The sequence below is a fragment of the Ruditapes philippinarum genome, unplaced genomic scaffold (assembly GCF_026571515.1).
Source record: "Ruditapes philippinarum isolate M1 unplaced genomic scaffold, ASM2657151v2 ctg832_1_1_1_1, whole genome shotgun sequence".
Lineage (NCBI taxonomy): Eukaryota > Metazoa > Mollusca > Bivalvia > Venerida > Veneridae > Ruditapes > Ruditapes philippinarum.
This window is the reverse complement of record NW_026857120.1, coordinates 247,436-269,061: the sequence shown is the minus strand read 5'-3', so window position 1 is coordinate 269,061 and position 21,626 is coordinate 247,436. Positions and strand designations below refer to the sequence as shown.

The 21,626-nt window shown below is 33.7% G+C and overlaps 1 protein-coding gene across 1 annotated transcript; it reads right to left on the bottom strand.

The window, feature by feature from the left end:
* Positions 1 to 18,282: 18,282 nt before the first annotated feature.
* LOC132748833 (uncharacterized) lies at positions 18,283 to 20,077 on the bottom strand. Its single transcript, XM_060738484.1, has 2 exons — positions 19,393 to 20,077; positions 18,283 to 19,295 (listed from the first exon to the last, which is right to left on the bottom strand). The coding sequence occupies exons 1-2, from the start codon at positions 20,075 to 20,077 to the stop codon at positions 18,283 to 18,285; spliced, it is 1,698 nt and encodes a 565-aa protein (XP_060594467.1).
* Positions 20,078 to 21,626: the final 1,549 nt, after the last annotated feature.

The window sequence follows — 21,626 nt, the reverse complement described above, 5'->3', positions numbered from 1 at the left end:
AAAATATTTAAAAAGAAATTCACCCGGTATTTATACACTTTTGGTAGTCATGACAATGCTTAACTATAAGATTGATTGGTCAAAATTACTCATAACAAGTTCTGAACTAATCGAATTATATTAATCAAGTGGACCAATAAAAATGTAAAAATGAGAGTGTGACTAAAATAAAGTTTCCTTTTAAAAGGAAAGGCTTGCACAGTTGTGCCTTCATCCCAACCCTTTAAAAAAAATTTTTTTTTTTTTTTTCAATTTATTATCACAATTTTTTTTGAATTACGGTATTTGAATATCATAAAGTGTTTATTTAGTTGTTGTTTTTTTTTTCAATCATTTTTTAAAAACGATTTGAAATCTATTTCTCTATTGTATAAAAATTATAAAGAAAATAATCAATCATAAAATACTAACATTCTATCATACTGAAAAGGAAACAAGTGTGCACATTTCAATTCCAGAGAATCATTCGTTTTGGCAGTTGCTAATTTCATTTATATTATTTAGCATCTTTATGGACAAGTAAATGCCACCAAAAATACTTCGTTACGTGGTACCAATTAATAAGCATGTATCAACTATGTTACACGACGCACAGATAGCCTACGATGCGCTAACGTGGTAAGGTTAATGATATGCATGGGCTATTTTTAGATACCTCACTGCGTTATTAGAATCTAAATATAGCTCGATCATGCACTAATATTCTGTGTGATTTGGTAAGCAAGACCCACACCATCGCTCTATGTGTATCAGGTATATATGTTATATTACGTACCTGATTGTATAAAAACTAATACAGACAAAAACAATTTATAAAAGAAACTAACTTTTTGTCCTGTAACCCTTGAAAAAGAATTTTGAAGCAAACGCGGGACACAATTTCGTTTTAATTTTTTTTTTTAAATTTTTCGGAATAAAAAATTTTTTAAGTAAAAATAGAAAAAACCTATTTATATAAACATAACTGGGATTACCGAAAGTAACTAAAAATAGCTTAGATTTCCGGTAATATTACTTCGTCCTGATTCCGCAGTTATGACGGAATCGCCGAATTGTCACGATTGGCAATCGGAACTTACATCGGCTATAATCATTAAACGAAGAGTGACGGAAAGGGCCAAAAAGTTGCGATTGGGACGATTGCAGCGGGTTTTCTCGTTCAATTCAATTCACTAAAAAAATTTTTTAACCCCCCAGGAAACCCCCTACCGGAAACCAATTTTTCCCAAAAAAAATTTTGGGCTTGCGCCGTGGCTGCAACCCCAAAAAGGGATTGGAGCACCCATTTAAATACCGTTTTGGGTTATCCCCGGCCCCAAGAGGGCTTGAATGAAAAAATCCCAAAAATCGGCCTTTTCACCCAAGGGAAAATTAATTTAAAAAGGTCTAATTCATCTTTTCACCCCCCGATTTTATGTTTTTGATAATGCTTTGAAAAATGAAAAAAACCGGCAAAAAAAAAACAAATATTTGTTTATTTTGTGATCATGATTTTTGCAAGCTTTAAAAGTATTTTGTTCCAATCCGTTTTTGGATTTTAAAATCCAAAATCAAACCCCCAAAAGAGCCAATCAAAAAGGTTTAAAAAGATTAACGTTGGGGAAAAAAAAACCCAAAAAAGGGGACGAAAAATTTGAATTGTATAAATTTGACAACTAAATTTTTTTTCCAAAACAGGGTCCTTTTACTTTCCCCCTTTCCCTTAATTAAAAGACGGTTGTGGGTACAAAAAAAAGGGAAATATCCAAAAAAAATTTTTAAAAGGGTAGATTTAATTTTTTTAAAGAGCTTATTTAAAAATTTGGGAAAAAGGTATTAAATTACCCCAAAAGTAGATCTAGATATCAACTTTAAATTTATCCCAAAAATTGTAGGGGAAGGGGGAAAACCCCCAAATTTTTAAATTCAAGCAACCCTTAAATACTATAAATGAAGTTTTAATTTTCAGAACTGTATTCAGAAAAATTTTTAAACCCCAAACAAAAAAAGGGTCTAACCCTTTGAAATGTAGGGATTATCAAAAAATTTCTCTTTTTTTAAACCAAAAAAAAAAGGGATTTCTTTCCAACCCTTTTAAAAATAAAAACCCCAAAAAAAATTTAACAAATGTAAAAAAAAATATCACAATTTTATATATATGTATGACTGGGGCTAGGGAATGACTTTAAAAGACTGTCAATCATAGTTTAATTTTAGCTAAAACATTCCTGCCCGTCCCAAATTGCCCAAAATCTCATTTGTCCCGGCCTGTTTTCCCCTTTTCTTTTCTTTTTCCTTTTCCCCCCCTTTCCTGTCCCCCTTCTAATTCCTCCTCCCCCCTCTACCCCTTTCTCTCCTGATCAGCCTGTCTCTGATCCTCCTCAGACTTCTCTGCCGTTCCTGCAAGTCAGGTAAACAAATTTCCTGGCATTGCCTGGATCACGATATGTAGGGTTGACTGCCCTCTCTTCCAGACAAACATGAGCTTTCCCGGCTGAAGAATTGTGTCTTTTAGCATCATACTTTCGTGTCAATACTTTTTTACAAGTTACACAGACAAAGACTGTCCTCACGTAGATGTGCCTGTTCGACCAATGTTTCGCAAAGTCATTATACTTGGTAAAAAAGGTATCTGTCCTGCAGCTTGGCACTGGGCAGCATGCCCCCTGGCGTGGCCATACAAGTCTATCAGCCATACTTGATCAATGATAACGTATTGTAGAAATTGATTACAAACTGAAATATTGAAAAAACAAATAAATGATCATTATATCATGTATATAGTACATAAACAATAACAATCAATCAATACTTCATGAAATTACTCTTAATCATAGGAAAATATTTCCTATTTTAATTAACACTAAGCATTGAACCCTAATATTTACATTTGCTAACATTAACTCTTACATATGTAACAGTTCTTTAAGCACAATTATCTTAATAAAAACACAATCAATCCTGTGTGTTCATATTTTCTTTTAATGTTAATAAAGTTTACTAGAATATTTACATTCTACATAGTTCTAGGTCATGTTAGAACTATTATATTTATCTTAGATTATATATCTAAGTTTTAATTACACAAATACTTAATCATGAATGTATACATATTTTTTTTTTATTTTATATATCATTTTAAAAAAAACAACATGTATACAACAAAAATGTCATATTATATATTCAACTATTATAATTGATATTACTTAATTTTCTAAAAGCAACTTTAATTGCTGAACCCACTTATTTACAAATTATGAACTATAATTAAGCCTTATGTCTTAATTGTTGACAGCTTAATGATTAAGCACTGTGTGCTTAAGTAAAAATCCCTACATTGATAAATATTTCTCTGGGTTTTATTTGTCTTTCACGCCTAGACCCTTGGTACAAAAGGAATTTCTTTGTTTTTATTCTTTTCATCGTCTGAATTAATCTGACCATTTGTATTTTCATTTTCAGAACATAACATTTGATTAGGAGATTCAGACTCCAAATTTACATATTGATTTGCCCTTAACCAATTGCTAGGAGGCATTTTTCCCTCATAAATTTTCAAGTGATCTACATGAACCACAATAGGATTAGAATCCTCAGACTTCTGAATTTTATAAGTCAAATATGTAATTTTTTTCTCAAAACGAGATATGGGCCTATCCAACCTTGTTTCAATTTTTTATTTACAGAGGGCGTGGATACCATCTCCAAACCCAGTCTCCATTTAAAAATTCCTAGGTTTTTAAATCTCTTTCATAGTACTTCTTCTGCCTACTAGCAGCTATATTCAATTGGTCAAAAGCAAATTCATATGATTGTCTCAAAGAAGTTTTCACCCATTGAACATATTCAATTGGACATTCTACTTCTGTAGTATATAGTGGAAGTCCTACCATTAAATCAAATAGGACAAATCCAACTCTCTCCCTAACATAAGTAAAATTTGGGGTACAAACCCGTACTTTTATGTTGTGTAGAACGATAGGCTGCTAAAGACATAACACAGATGGTTCATCCCAGTCTGTTTGATTTTCTTTTAAGGGAAACAAAATGAGATAACATCTGCCCACTATAGTCTTATTAGCCGCGTTCAATCATCCCGTCCGATTTCGGGTTATAAGGACAAGTCCTAGTCTTATCAATTTTTAATAAGGAACATAAACTTGAAAATAATTGGGACCTCGAATTCTCTCCCCTGATCTGTATGTATTTGAGCAGGAAACCCATATTGTAAAAACACCTTGAGTAATAAGGGTATCCGCTACAGTATAAGCTGTATGATTTGGAACAGCAAAAAGCCATTGTCCATTTTAGTAAAGTAACACCCACAGACTATAATATATTCATTATTCTCTGGTTTGTTAAAGGGAGAGGGCCCAAAATATCTATAGCTAAAATTTCCATAGGGCGATGAGCTTTAATTTGTTTTTAAATGAGATTTCCCTTTCCCGGGCCGGGTTTACTTTTTGCACAGCTTTCACACTGGCGAACCCAAAGTCCGTATATCATTAGCCATACCAGGCCCAGTAAAATCTACGTTTAATGCACTCTAAGGTGCGATCTCGTCCAAATGGCCAGAATATCTCTGTTCATGAAGTTGCTTAAAAATATAATTCCTAAGTTCCTCAGGGGCTACTAATTGATAAACACACTCATGATCATTAAAGTTCTTGTAAATACAACAAGCTTTTACGGATTTCAAGTGTTTCCCATTTTTGCCATAATTTAATAACATCTGAGTGCAGATTTGATAGCTCTGACTTCTTAGGCTTTGTTAAATATTCTTGTTTTTAACCTAATTATACCCCCCACCACAAAATGTGGGGGGGGCTATAATGGATTCGCTTTGTCGCGTCGGTCGGTCGGTCGGTCGGTCGGTCCGTCCGTCTCCATTTTCGTGTCCGCTCTATAACTCCTATACCACTTGAAGGATTTTCTTCAAACTTGGCTCAAATGTTCACCTCAGCAAGGGGATGTGCAGAACCCCATGTTGCCCATGTGTCAGCTCAAGGTCAAGGTCACAATTGAAGGTCAAATATCAAACACAATCATATATTAGACAGTATGTCGTGTCCGCTCTGTAAGTCCTACAATAATTGAAAGATTTTCTTCAAACTTGGTTCAAATGTTCACCTCAACAAGGGGATGTGCAGAACTTATGTTGCCCATGTGTCATCTTAAGGTCAAGGTCACAATTGAAGGTCAAATCAAACAATCAAATATTACACAATATGTCGTGTCCGCTCTGTAAGTCCTACACTTATTGAAAGATTTTCTTCAAACTTGGTTCAAATGTTCACTTCATCAAGGGGATGTGCAGAACCCATGTTGCCCATGTGTCATCTTGAGGTCAAGGTCACAATTGAAGGTCAAATATCAAAACAATCAAATATTACGCAGTATGTCGTGTCCGCTCTGTAAGTCCTACACTTATTGAGAGATTGTCTTCAAACTTGGCTCAAATGTTCACCTCAACAAGGGGATGTGCAGAACCCATGTCACCCTTTTGCCGGCTTAAGGTCAAGGTCACAATTGAAGGTCAAATATCAAACAATCAAATATTACGCAGTATGTCGCGTCCGCTCTGTAAGTCCTACACTAATTGAGAGATTTTCTTCAAACTTGGCTCAAATGTTCACCTCAACAAGGGGATGTGCAGAACCCATGGCAACCTTTTTGCTGGCTTAAGGTCAAGGTCACACTTGAAGGTCAAAATTTGACTTAGAAAATGTTCTTAAATTTTAACATATATCTGAATATTTCTGAATCTAGGAAAGGTATTTGGTTGAAACTTAAAATATATATGAAATGTCACAATTAAGATATGCTGGTCAAGTTCATAACTCTGTATTGCATTTAAACAAAGTTATGCCCCTTTTTAATCTTCAAATTTTACATACAATCACATATTAGACAATATGTCGTGTCCGCTCTATAAATCCTATACTAATGGAAGAATTTTATTCAAACTTTACTCAAATGTTCACCTAAACAAGGTTATGTGCAGAATCCATGTCACCTTTGTGCAGTCTAAAAGTCAAGGTCAAAAATTGACTTAGAAAATGTTCTTAGATTTTAACATGTTCTTGAATATTTCTGAAACTAGCACAGGTATTTGCTTGAAACTTAAAAGATATATGAGGTGTCACAATTACGATATGCAGGTCAAGTTTCATAACTCAGTATTGCATTTTGACAAAGTTATGCCCCTTTTTAAGTCTTTAAATTTACATACAATCAATACTAGAATATATGTTGTGTCCGCTCTATAAATTCTATACTAATGGAAGGATTTTCTTAAAACTTTACTCAAATGTACACCCAATTGGGCGATGTGCAGAACCCATCTTACCCTTGTGCCAGCTTAAGGTCAAGGCCACACTTGAAGGTCAAAAATTGACTTACAAAAAGTTTAGTATATTGGGAAAATGTAAGGTTATTTGTAACTGTTTCGAACATGATTTGATAATAGATATTTATTACTATTACCTGTACAATAAGTCTTTTTTTTCAACAGAGATAATTTCTTTTTATGTATTTGTGCGACTTAAGTTATTTCCTTAACCACCTTTCCAAGTCGTCTTCTGTCAAGGACATTGGTGGGGGTATGAATCGCATTCAGCGATAGTTCTAGTTATTTCAGACACTATAGAGTCGTTAATTTGAAACTCTAGTAATTCTTTACTGGACCAATGAAACAACCAGTTTGGTTCAAGATTTTTATTCGTGTCAGATTTGTAATTGCGAATTACCTTGACTTATAGGGTTTATGCTAACATACTTGTTGTTTTCAATAATTTTTGATTTTTGAAAAGTACTAACACACTCCTGACAATTAGTTATTTTGCATGGCCTTTTTATTTTTCTAGAAAGACTATCTGCATTTAAATGCTTTGTACCTTGCCTATATTCAATGTCAAATTCATAGGCCCAAAAATATTAATCCATTGAACGTGCCAGAATTCCTTCAGGCTCCTTAAATTTTTGAAGATATGTCAAACTTTTATGATCTGAGCGAACCAAAAATTTCTTCCCTAAAAGATAGTGTTTATAGTGTTGTATGAAATGAAACTATAGCAAATAACTCCCTTTTTGTTGTACAATAATTTCTTTGTGCAGGGTTAAGAATTTTACTGCCATAAGCCAACACTTTTTCTTGTCCATTTTGAACTTGAAAAATTATTCCTGATATAGAATCAGCACTTGCGTCAGTATCCAAAATAAATTGACTACCATTTTCCTCAGGAAAAGCCAAAATAGGAGGATTAACAAGACAAGTTTTTAATTTCTCAAATGCCTCATTTTCACTTACATCCCATTTAAATTTAGCATTCTTTCTTGTGAGTCTCGTTAGAGGTAATGAGATTTCGGCAAAAGTTTGTAATCATTTTCCTATAGTACCCACAGATACCTAGCCATGACATAACTTCATGTTTTATTAGTAGGGGTTTGGCCAATTTTGTATACTTTCTATTTTTGATGGGTCACAAGTAATACCACTAGCAGAAACTTTATGCCCTAAAAATATAACTTCCTTTTGAAACAGTTTACATTTAGTTGACTTTAATTTAAGGTTAGCATTGTCTTAATCTTGTGAATACCAAGAACAGATTTTCTAATGCTTCATTGAATGTTTCCCTAAAATACAAACATCATCTAGATACACTAAACATCTCTCAAAACCTAAGTCGCAAAGAACAGCATCCATTAATCTCTGAAAATGATGCAGGGGCATTTTTTAAACGAATGGCATATAAAATTTTTAAAAGCAAATTGTCCCCTTCCCGGGGTATCCGGAAACTTGTTTTTATTGTGAGTCATTACTCATTTATAATTTTGATTTGCCAGTAATCGCTGGCTAAATTAACAAGTGATAATAATGGCTGTTTTGATAAATGGTCTAATGTTTCATCAATCCTAGGCAAAGGATAAGCATCAAAATATAGTTGCTGAGGTTTAAACCCCAAAGATCAACACCAAATCTTATTGTGTTATCTTTTTTTCCTAACAAAACATATTCCCTGACACCAGGGGGAACTACACGGTTCTATGACATTTTTTCAAACATTTTGTCAATCTCAGAATTAACAGCTTCTTGTAAATGTATAGGTATTCTCCTAGCCTTGCATTGCACAGGTTTTGAATCCCCAGTGTTAATAAAATGCTCAGCAATATTTGTTTGGCCTAACTTGCCATCTGGACCCACAAATATGTCCTCAAAATAGGTTAAAAAGTGACTTGACCTTTGATTTCTGATCCTTATCTAGGTTATTTCCAACAGACCTAAAACAGACTCCAAATGTGTAGGTAAAACACAGTCTTTAAAGTTATCTAACTGAGTAATAGAATTTTTTATAATCCTGAAAAATTTCGGAAATTTCAGTTAATGAGCCTAAGACACTGTTTGGTTTCAAATTCACAGGCTGATCATTTATATTCATAACTGATATAATTGTCTTATTTTCTTCAGTATCAATCAAAGATCGAGCCACTAAAATACCCTTATCTATGAATTTGTGAGTAGGGTCTAGTATATTATATCTGTTTAAGCAATTACCATTTATGGTTGCATTAATAGTCATTTCTACTCTAGCAAGGATTGTAATTGTCTCTGATACTTGTAATTTGGCACAACATATTGTGTGATAACGATGTATTTTTACTTTGCCCAGCTTAGTTTTCAAAATGCGTTTGGCAATTTTCAAAGAAATATCAAATTTCTCAAAAAAATCCATACCCAAAATACCATTTTCTCTTCAATGTCAGCGACAATGAATTCAAAAGAAAAAGATATATGCTCTTTTTTCAAAGTTTAATACACATTCCCAGCTATCTGTAATTTTGACCCATCAGCAGTTGATAATGGTATATTTGTAAAGTCTAATTTGGGTTTATTCTGAAGCCTTTTATAGCATGAACTTGACAAAATAGAAAACTGGGCTTCCAGTATCAATTAACATTCCTCCTTTAAGAGAACCTAAATCTACTTTTACATAATAACAAGAAGTTTTGTCAACATTTTTAAGTTCTGAAACTAATTCACTTTTCCCAGAGTTATGTTTGATTAAGTTTTGGTCTGAAGTGACAGATTTTTGACAACTTTCAGTTTTGATGGCTAAAGGCCTACTTTCACTTTCGTTTTGAGAACGATATACTTTATGACCATAACTTCCGGTTTGGGTTGTACTACTTCTTGACCCTCAATTTTTACTAGGAATTTCTAAAGAAACAAGCTTTTGGTCATTTTTAACATCATTTGTAGGGGGTGTAACCTATAATTTCTGGAATACACTGTTTACTAGATTTGTTTTTATAATTCAAATTTGAACTATACCGTCATTTCAGGCAAAGAAACTTTGGTAAGATTGTTATCTCCCTTAGATTGAGACGAAGTACAAACAAGTGTACGAGGTTCACAATTAATATGTACATTTTGAAATTCTATAGGCCTAACTAATTGAGAACTGACTGACGTTTGGCCTCAACCTCAGTCTGACCTAGTTTCCCTGATTCAAAGCATTTCTTTTAGCATAACAACGGCTCTCAATGTGACCTTTTTTATGACAGTAAGTACACTGTATGTCTTTAATGTTAGGTTTCTCATAAAAATAATTTTCCCTGTGTCATATTTTGATGATTTTCTAGACTGGGAGTTATAATTGGTGTTTGTAGTAGAACCATTTTTATGATTTACACCTTGGTTGTGGGGGTACGCGTTACTATAGTTACGCATAGGGGCTATTACTGCGTCTCATTGAAGGCCTATCAATACCAGTGTTTTGATAAAATCTTGAGGGATTATTTGGCCTAAACTGAGTTTCCATATGTTTTCTTGTTGTAGAATCAGTCATTTCTTGAAAATTTTGCTCAAACTTTTGATCAAATAAAGAGAAGACATCATTTGCTTTAATTCGTCTAAACTACAATCAGTCTTTAAATTTGTAGGTCTAAGGACGCAACTGATGTTGACGAAATAAATTCAATGGACGAGTTAACTCCCTTTCATCATCTAATGGTTTTGTCATTTTAATCTACCGATCCTGTAATGACATAAATTCTACGGCAGCACTAATTGCGTGATCCAAAGTAATAGGATGCGTAAATTGTAACGTGCTTTCTTAATTCAAAAGTACCTAATCCATGAATATATTGGTCAATAATTTCATGTTTTCTAAAGCATCACTATGCATTAAAGGAAATGCCTTTTGAGCTAATCTGCGTAGTGCATAACCATAGTCCGAAACGGATTCACCCCTTGCTTCTTTTCCGATTACGGAATTCACAGCGAAAGGCAAACTTCACGTTCATGTGGACTAATCTTTGCGTTAGCACACCGTTTTAATTTTCCGGGAAAAACTTTTCAAGTTGGAAGGGGGTAATTTTAGAAAAGTAATTTGCTGTGTTCCCCCCCCCCAAATTAATTGTTAAAAAGCTGGGGTTTTTGTTGATCATTCCAACTTTCCCGTTGGGTAAATTGCTCCCAAAATGAATAATTTAATTTGGAAACCTTCACTAGTAGTAAACCCTCGAAAGGAAAAACTTTTTATTTATAACCGAAGATGGCCCAGTTTTTGTAAAAATCGGAGAAAATTTTAAGTTTAGGCATTAAAATGCGTTTCCTCGGGGATAAATTACTCCCAAAACCCACACTTTTTCGAATTTAAAGGTTCGATAAATATTTAGGACTGGTTTCTGGGATGTATTAAAACCCTAACCCGGGGGCGTAACGGGTTTCAAAGTTACGCCCTTTTTCATAAAAAAGGGTGAAAACTCATATAGTTTTAATGTCAACTTTATTAGAACCAGTATTAAACAGGTTTTTTAAAAAGGGGGAAACACTAGCTTTTTATTAAAAAACAGCCCCTTAACCCTCGGGGTAGACTATTTCCCAAGTCATCTCGAAAACTTCCTGTATACAAGGGGAAGCTATGACTTTTCACCAATACGTAATTAAATCCTTCATTTGTATCACCCCCAAAGTTTGGGGGTGTTTAAAATTAATCTTTCTTTTGGAGTACAAACTTTTCCCAAAGAGGGGGTTCCAAAAAATGGAAAAACAGATCCATAAAAAGTATTATGGAAAATTTTTTCCCCATTTCCCCGGTGGGAAAAATGGTGTTTAAAATTTTCCTTTTTCCCTTTTTATGAAAAGACCTTTTCATCGGGGAGTTTAAAGTAGGTGTTTTTTAAAGGGTTTTTAAATTTTTCTTGGGGTGAAAGTTTTTCTGGGGCATCGAACCTCGTAGTATCTATTACACGGTACTGACCAAATCTACTTTCTGAATTATATATCGGTAAATTTCCCTCAGCCATACTTAAATGATAACACTTATAAGTAAAACAAAATGATTTTATATCTTAGTTGTACTTCAACTTTTAACCATAGAAAGACGTAATTTAAAGTTAAATCACATAAATTCAAAATTTGTTATATTATTGTTCATACAATTTAAATAGTTAAACTTTAACAACAAACAGACCTTTATGATACTCTTACTTAGAGCTTTTTTTTTTTTTTTTTTTTTAACACAATATTTATTACTTCGTCTCAATCTAAGGGAGATAACAATCTTACCAAAGTTTCTTTGCCTGAAATGACGTATAGTTCAAATTTGAATTATAAAAACAAATCTAATAAACAGTGTATTCCAGAAATTATAGTTACACCCCCTCCAAATGATGTTAAAAATGACCAAAAGCTTATTTCTTTAGAAATTCCTAGTAAAATTGAGGGTCAAGAAGTAGTACAACCCAAACCGGAAGTTATGGGTCATAAAGTATATCGTTCTCAAAACGAAAGTGAAAGTAGGCCTTTAGCTATCAAAACTGAAAGTTGTCAAAAATCTGTCACTTCAGACCAAAACTTAATCAAACATAACTCTGGGAAAAGTGAATTAGTTTCAGAACTTAAAAATGTTGACAAAACTTCTTGTTATTATGTAAAAGTAGATTTAGGTTCTCTTAAAGGAGGAATGTTAATTGATACTGGAAGCCCAGTTTCTATTTTGTCAAGTTCATGCTATAAAAGGCTTCAGAATAAACCCAAATTAGACTTTACAAATATACCATTATCAACTGCCGATGGGTCAAAATTACAGATAGCTGGGAAATGTGTATTAAACTTTGAAATAGAGCATATTTCTTTCTCTTTCGTATTTGTTGTAGCTGACATAGAAGAGAAAATTGGCATATTAGGCATTGATTTCTTTGAGAATTATAATGCAAGTCTTCAAATACACAAACGTATGCTAAAAACAAGATTAGGAAAAGTAAGAATTCATAACTTCAACACTAGAATATGTACAATGGTACAGTTCACCGACTTACTTCCTAGGAAAGAAGCATACTTAAACATCTTAAATCATAGTAACATGAGTGTGTTAAGTCCAACGCACAAGTACTGGTTTGTTGATAAAGAAGATAATGGTACAAACATGCATAAATATGCATTTGTGACAAATGAAACGAAATCCTTGGGATTATTAGATTTAAACCCTACTTTAAGCCATCAGTCTTATTCAATCTTTGAGAGAACCAAGCAATTGCAAATCAAGACAAAGATAAATATGCAAGAACTGATGACATGGCTAAAAAGAGTAAAATATCACTTTAACAGGATAATCTATATCCCAGATTTAGACTTATGTACAGAATGGATTGTAAGGAAAAATACAAGGTTTAAGTTATGTAGTCTTTTAGAGCTTGTATCAAGTTTTGCTAGATAAAGATAATTAGTACTTTCTCCTTTGTAGGTAATAGGAGATGAATATGATATACATCATTTTACTTTAATTAATGAAATGCACAGTTGTATGCATTGCATAATGTGTTGATACACATAAACATAATTTGATTTTGTTAAAAGTTTTATAAATCATTGTGTTTGTAAAATCTTATTGAAAGTGAATAGAATACAAATACTTTTATTTATTCTGTTTAAGTACACTTTCAACATAGTACATCTGAAGGATTGTCATTGATTATTATACAATTTGTTTTTTGTTTTGTTTTTAAAACAAATGTTAATTTTTGTTTAATTTTTCAGACTTCATGCATATGTAAATGAGGTTGATTATCCAACACAAATACTGTATGCTTGGATTTGTGGAACATCATGGACATCCATACTCCGTCAGCTACGATGTAATACCTGTTCGATTCCTGATTGGTCTACGGAAAGTAATATAAACATTGAAATAGTGTAATGTTTTGTTTGACGGACTAATTATGTTTATTATATTTGATGTTTCCTTTTAGTATATGTTGACATTGTGTTTTGACAATGTATATTTATGATAGACGTACTTTTGTAGTTTTACATATTTCCAAATTAATTTTTTGTTTCAAAATTTGATATAGTTTCTAAAGTAAGTGGGATTCTCGCTTTTATAAAAAAAAAAGAATTACTTTTTCAAATTGTACAGGATTTCTTGTTTTTTTAAGGAAGGAGGAATGTAATAGGGCTGCATTTTAGTAAACGTTCTCAGTTTTTATTGCCCTTTTCGCTTATTTTCCGTACCTTATTTGATAGAGTTAATTTGATTGGTGCTTTCGGTTTAATTCTATATTTTTCATTGGTCGACTTGATTGAAATCATTCGATTAGTTTAGAACTTGTTATGAGTAATTTTGACCAATCAATCTTATAGTTAAGCATTGTCATGACTACCAAAAGTGTATAAATACCGGGTGAATTTCTATATATCTTGTCTTGGGAACTGGCCGACAGGTCAGTTCACTTCAAAGCTTTAGAGCTTTGGCACTCTTTCAAAACTTAATAGTTTTGACTCTCTTTGAAATCTATATGATTTGAGAATTTAGGCTAAACTTATTAATAAATACTTAGAAATTCTTTTTAAATAAATAACTCGTTGTTGGTAGATTCTGCTTAAATATATAGTCTTATTCATACTTTTGGTAAATAAATTGTATGATTGTCGTTTAAATAAGTCTATGATTATCGTTTGAATAAATCTCGTATGTTAAATTTATAAAGTCTTGTGTTATACTTTCTTAATAAGAGTAAATTAAAGGTAGCGTCCTACACCACCATCCTAGCCACTGGTTGACAATTAAGAGTTCAGAGAACCTGGGTAAAGTGCCGTTTAAAGATATATTTGTGATCACGTGTCGTCCGTATAGTAATTTGGCCATTTATATTTTAAGTCTGTCCAGAGCGCCACTGAGTGTTGGGCTCGAATCAGCTTGAACCACTGATAATAAACCGGCACTATTACAGTCTGTAAATCCTCATTAAATTTTTCAATGTCAAAATTTTTAAAAGATCTATAATTAATCCAGTTTGGTTTTTTACTTTTAGTTTCATCTTTTAGCTGAAATGCAATCAGATTGTGTACATCACTCAGTCCACAATTAAAATTACATATTTTCCCAAAGAAGAATTGCTATTAGTTAAAATCACATCCAGCAGTGATGGTATACCATTTTTAGTAAAGCAGGTAGCCTTCTTAATTAGACTCGATAAGTTAAAGACATCAATAATATCGTTTAAAGGAGCACATTTGGTTGGATCAAGTAAATCAAAATTTAAATCACCTAGTAAGACATATTCATCATACTTAGAACTACATTTGTCTAGAGTTGTCATGCAGTTTTGTTCGAAAGTTTCATTTGACATAGATGGAGGTTTATATGCACCCATTAAAAGCCATTTCTTTTTATTTAAGATTACCTCTATGAATAAAGTTTCATTTGACATAGATGGAGGTTTATATGCACCCATTAAAAGCCATTTCTTTTTATTTAAGATTACCTCTATGAATATGGATTCTATATCTGTAAATTCGAGATTTGATTTTCTATCTCCAGCTATATCTGACCTTAAGTACACTGCAATCCCACCACCTTTGTCATTTCTGTCTGCTCGCCATAAGTGATATCCGTTAACCTGCCATTGGGCATCTGGGAAAGAACCATCTGTACTGTATTGAAAACTCAATATAAACATTCTATTCTAAGATTTATTTACAAGAGTATTCACAGAGGTGTTGCTACATTGCATGTGTAATCTAAACTGTCTATCAAAGAGGGCTCAGAGAGAGAGTTCTCAGAGTGTGCATATTTAATCAAGTAGGCGGAGCTAATCTCTAAATACTAACAACACTACATCTCCGCCTTGCTTAGGTTTAAAGTTTACTGGTCAGTCCTTATGAAGGACATTAATTATTTGTCTGACAGTAATGTTATTGTCCCAGATATCCATTGATTCACAGGTGTTTATTTCACGCTGGCGCTGCCACTATAAGTTAATGATTATATCCAGTAATGATAGTCTCTTGATTGCTATCACATTTAATCTCAGTTTATGTTCTAGAGGCAATAAGTCTAGAAAGTTACTGACTGTCCGTAGTCCAATAAATTAACTTAATGTCTAAACTGTGTTGAGTAAATTTTCAATGTTTACAGAATACAAACAGGTTTTATCAGCATGAAATAAAACAAATTGTATCATAGTTCGGAGACCTTTCTGTTGAAAATGTGTCAGGGTTAAATCGTATACATATACATGCACCGTGCGTTAACTGGAGTGCGGGTATTAGTTACCCGCACTCCAGAGCATGCCCATTGATTGGCTCATTTTTGCTGGGGTTTACATATTGTGACGGTACAAAAGAGAAAGAACACCAAAACACTCGGTAATCTGATTAATACTCGGGGGGCTACGCCCCCTCGTACAAATCAGATAACCTCGTGTTTCGGTGCTCTTTCTATTACTTAGAATAAAGATTGAAGATAGAATCTGAATGATACACAATTAGTTTAAGTATCAAAATGCCAATTGAATGTTTCATTTATACTTGTATTCCATTTTCCTCTGGAGATTTAAGCACATAGTAAAGAATTGTATGATTATCAGCAGTTATATTAAATCCCTGTTTTGAATGTTTGTGCACACCGACAGTTAAAATAATCGAACTCATTTGTTTGAATGAATGTTCCTTTTAAGTTGAAGCTAACTTTTAGTGGATTATTATGCCACTGTTTAACACTGTTTACACATTTTCTTTCTTCTAATAGTCATATATATACATGTGGTTTTCACTCATTTAGCTAACTTTTAGTGGATTATTATGCCACTGTTTAACACTATTTACACATATAATCCTTAAATATGTAGTCGGGTGTTTTCTGTGCCTTTCAGATCTTCGCAAAAGAAGTAAACTCATTTGATGTAGGTAAAGTTTTCAAACATTGTGCTTTCATCAGATTGTGATTCTATGCTCGTTTCGTTGTAAATTGGTTCTGTATTGCTGTGTTCACCCTCGATATTTAAAGGAGAATTTCCATTTAGACTTTGGGTCTGAGAGTTGCCGACACGTTTAAAAATGTGATGAATTTCTAGTGATTTGTTTGTCTTCTCGCTCTGCCGTTATCATTGATCCTTTTTTCTTGTTACTTCATACGGTTTAGGATCGTATGGAGTTGTGAGTTTGTTTTGTTTGGTTTGCTTTACTAACACACTGTCGCCTATTTTTAACTTCAGTTTTTGAGTGTTTCTTCGTTTATCAGCGTATGCTTTCATTTTTTGTTTTGATTTTCTGTCATTTTCTCTGGCCTTTATGTCATTTTTAGATTTCTTTTGTTTTTGAACCATGGGAATTTGATGTTAATAGGCCTTCCGTAGAACAATTGTGCAGGAGTTTCGGCGTTGTCCATGTGGTGTAGATCTATAATTCCTTAAAAATGCATACATGTCTTGTTTCCAGTTTGTATGGTGCACATGATAAGCTCGTATTGACTTGCCTATGGTTTTCATGAATCGCTCACATTCAGCATTTGCTTGTGGCCATAATGGGGTTATTTTCCTATGTTTGAAGCCCATGTGTTTTGCAAAACTTTTAAATAGGTGAAAGTTCATAGGACTGCCGTTGTCTGACTTGAGAATTTCAGGAATTCCGGTTTCTGAGAATATTTTGTCCAGCACAGGGATCACTGTATTTCCTGTTATGGAATTTAAGACTTCTACGAAAGGAAAACGTGAATATTCGTCAATTAGTACAAGCAGATATTTTCCATCTGGAAATGGGCCACAAAAATCCAAACTAATCATTTGAAATGGGTATTTTGGCATATCACTCATGTTTAAAGGTTCATGCTGTTTTGAATTTGTTGCTGCTAAGCACGGAATGCAGCTTTTGCACATATTTTCAACTTGTTGATCCATGCCTGGGAAGTACACTTTCTCTCTTAAAAGTTGTTTGATTTTAACAATTCCCTGATGACCTTCATGAGCTAATGATATCGCTTTATCTTGCAACTGCCTAGGAATAACAATTCTTGATTCATGCAGTAAGATTTCACCTCCCTGGAGATTTACTACCGATAATTCATTCTTACAGCGAGAGAACGTATCAAATACTTTATTTTTATTGGTGCTGCTCCAACAACCCGTCTTTATGGATTTAATGGCCATTTGGAGGTCATTGTCCGTAGAAGTTGCCTGAATAATTTTATTCATGTTCATTGCAACAGGTACATCATGATATGCAAGAAAACTTACATATTCTTCAGCTATGCTTGATTTACTGCCTTGTCCTGTGTCTGGATGTCTGCTTAGATAATCTGACATGTTTGACTCTCCAGGTTTGTGCACGATCTTGAAGTCATATGATAACAGGCGCATTCTCCAACGTTCCAGTCTTGCAGATCCAAGTTTTGATTTAGGATTATTGTAGATATTCTCAAGGAATTTTGCATCAGTTATGACTGTGAATTTATGTCCAAATAAGTATATGTGCCAATGTTCTAATGACCAAACTAATGCTAAGTTTTCTTTCTCTTGTTGACTTAAGATCTTCGTTCAACATCTGTCAGTGATCTGCTTGCATAACACACAACTTTACCTTCTTGGAGCATAATTGAAGCCACTCCGACTGGAGATGCATCTGTAATTATTTGTGTTTCCTTATTAGGATCAAAGTAAGTCATTACAGTGTCACTGCTCAGAATGGATTTAAGTTTGATGAATGCTTCTTCTTGCTCATTTTGCCATACCCATTTTGCATTCTTTTTGATTAGACGACGTATTGGCTCGGCTATAGTGCTGTAGTTCGGTATGAAACGTGATACATAGTTTGTCATAGCAAGGAAGCTTCTTACTTCAGCCACTGTTTTTGGAGGCTTTGTGTGTTTGATTGTTTGCACTTTTCTGGGGTCGGCTGACATTCCATCTTTACTAAATATATACCCGAAGAACTCGAGTCTCTGCTTGTTAAACTCACATTTATTTTTGTTCATGGTGATATTTTTCTGCTGGAGTCGTTTTAACACTGCTTCAAGTCTTCGGTCATGCTCTGCTTGATCCTTTGCCCATATTATTATGTCGTCCGAGATGTTCCTTACACCGTCGAGAACCTTCTAGTGCCGTGCATAAAGCATTTTGAAATATTTCAGCTGCACTATTAATGCCGAAACTAAGGCGTTTGTATCTCCTTAATCCAACATGTGTGGTGAATGTCGTAATGTTACGGGATTCTTCTGATAGTTCCAACTGATGATATCCATGGTTTAGATCTAGTTTGGAGAAGACCCTGGCACCACTTAAGTCCACAATCATATCATCTATCGTCAGAATTACATGTCTTGTGCGCTTTATGGCTTGATTAGGCAGCCTCATGTCGACACAGATCCTTATTTGGTTATTGTTACTTTTCGGCTTTGGTGTAACAACAATTGGTGATACCCAATCTGTGGGACCCTCGACTTTCTCAATTATATCCAAGTCTTCAAGCCTCTGGAGCTCTTTCTCTACTTGTTTTCTTAAATGAAATGGTATGCGTCTGTGTGGCTTAGTAACAGGTTGAACATTGCTATCTATGTATAGTTTGACTTTAGTTCCCTTCATTTCCCCCATGCCTGTAAACACTGATTGGTACTTCTTGCAGAGTTCATCCACATTGCTATGTGTGACTGCGTTTATTACTGGAATGATGTCAAGGTCAACGGATGTTTGATATGATAGAAGATTTCCACTATTGCCTTTCGTCACATATACTGGAGCTGATGTTATTTTGCTTTTAGATTCGATTTGTGCCTGAAATTTGCCTAATAATGTCACTTTACTAGAGCCATATGCATATACCTTGGTATGAGCTTTCTTCAGACGAACTTTATTATGTAGTTTTGAGTAAGTTCTTTCATCTATCACATTTATTGATGATCCGGTGTCTACAAGTGCTTTGATTTTGCAGCCATTGATATAGACTTTTAAATTTGGTCTCTGCAATTGCATGGAATTTACAGTAAGTCCATATATTTTGTTTTGCATCATCCTCTCTGTCTTTGTCACTATCACTTTCACTTTGTGAAGTATCATTAAGTTTGTTTGTGAAATTATTGTCCCGTTTCTTTGACAAGCATACTGCTTCAAAATGATTTTTCTTCGAGCAAAATGTACATGTTTTTCCACTTGCTGGGCATTTTCCTGATTTGTGTGGATATTCATAGCCACAGTATCTGCATATTGATTCCTTAATGATGTGTCTGCGTCTTTCTTTTTGCGCCTTTTGATTTTGTCTTTGTCGTGATTTCATAGCATTAACGACGTCATATTTTGCTTGACCTTCAATTTCAGATGCTTGTTGATCTGATAGTTCTAGTGTCCTTGCTTCTTTGATGAGACTGTCTAATGTCAGGTCATCGCGTAGTGCTTTGCGACGCAGTCGAGTTGAGGTGCAGCCCTGAATGATTTGTGACTTAATTTCTTTGTCTGTTTCCGAAAATTCACAGTTTATACTTAAGTGTCTTAAACGTTTGTGAAAACTATCAATGTTTTCATTAGATTCCTGTTTTGCCTGTCTAAATTTATATATCTCAAATTCTGTGTTTTTCTTGGGGGCAAAGTACTCTGTTAGCTTTATCTTTGCTGTTTCGTAGTCATCCCCTGTATTCTTCAGTACGTCGAAGATGTCATTTACCTCTTCCCCTGCATAGTGTAGAAATAAGGCTCTCTGACGTTTTTTGTCTTTAATGTCCATGCCAATCATTAAGTTTTCGAATCGACCTGTCCATTTCCTCCATCTTGTGTCAACACCAGGTTCACTTACACCAAATGCTGGAAAAACTGGCAATCCTTGTGCCATACTGTCACTGTATCAGTATTATTGATAGAGCTAAGTTGTAACAAAGTCCAGGAAAAGTGTTTTAAACTTTAAATTCCAAAAGGTGTAAATTTCCGGTGTTCACTTATTTAATTTAATCAAACAAATATCATGTTATCCAATTATTTCTTTTTAAATCCTCGTCGCCATTGTACTGTATTGAAAACTCAATATAAACATTCTATTCTAAGATTTATTTACAAGAGTATTCACAGAGGTGTTGCTACATTGCATGTGTAATCTAAACTGTCTATCAAAGAGGGCTCAGAGAGAGAGAGTTCTCAGAGTGTGCATATTTAATCAAGTAGGCGGAGCTAATCTCTAAATACTAACAACACTACACCATCTAGTTTTGTTTCTGCAATAAATAGAATATCAACAATATTTTTAATAAGAATTTCTTTAAAAAAGTCGAATTTGTTCCTTAAACTATTAATATTTATATATGCACATGTGAATTTATTTGGACTTTCTTTTTTAATATTTATAAGTTCATCAAAAATAGCTGGAATGTCATTGTCTTCACAATCCGATTGAATTGAAGAGTCTATACTGATGTTCGGTTCGAAATATGAGTCACTAAAATGAAACGTGTTACAATTTCTGCATAACCAGGGTTCGTCGTCGTTACTTAGTTTGACGTATTCACTTGCTGAGATAGTAGCACATTTGATGTGCCACCATAAGTAGCATGCCTCGCAGTACACTGCACGGTGGTTTGAAGCTACAGGCCTACAGGGAAATTTAATGGGCCCTGGGTTAAGGGCAATGTCTCCAGAAAGCTGAATTATCAATATTTTTTACACAAAAACGAAAGTCAATTGGTATTGCTAGATTTCTCCTTGTATACTGGGTGTGGTAGAGTAGTTGATGTAGAGCATTTGTTTGAAATCCCTGAAAAGTCCAGTTACATATGAGTTGTTCAGCTCCAGTACAGGAATAATCTAATTTTATTTTGTTAATAGCGAATTGATTTTCAAATCTGGAGCTAGTAGACTCCTCCCATACAGGACTGAGAAAACTTTGAATTCTGAGGTTGAATAAGCTGGTCTTTCCTTGACTTACAAGTGCTGTTTGTTGTACATTTTGGATTTAACATTACATTGCATTTTGTTTAGGTTAGTGTTTGTTAGTAGTAAGCATTAACAAAATTTAGTTGGGCGAAAGGCACCGGCCATGATCTGTCAGATTACATTGTAATTGGAGTCTACAATGTAAGAAACTTTTGACCCATTTAATTAAGTGCTTGACCTTTTATGCTATAGTAATGCATTTTGAATACAAGTAAAAGAAATGCAGAACAAAATTAATGTTTATTTTAAGTATCTGTGGTATCTGATACCAGGGTCTTTCAAATAGAATAAAATATTGAAAGACCCTGCTGATCCGTATCAGTAACTCATTAATCATTAATAAAATATTTTATAAAAAAAAACAACAAATGTCAGCATTTTCATTGTCAGATAAGTTATAAGTAATTCCTTGTCTTTATTAATTAAGCAAAAAAGTGTTTATTATTAATATAATAATA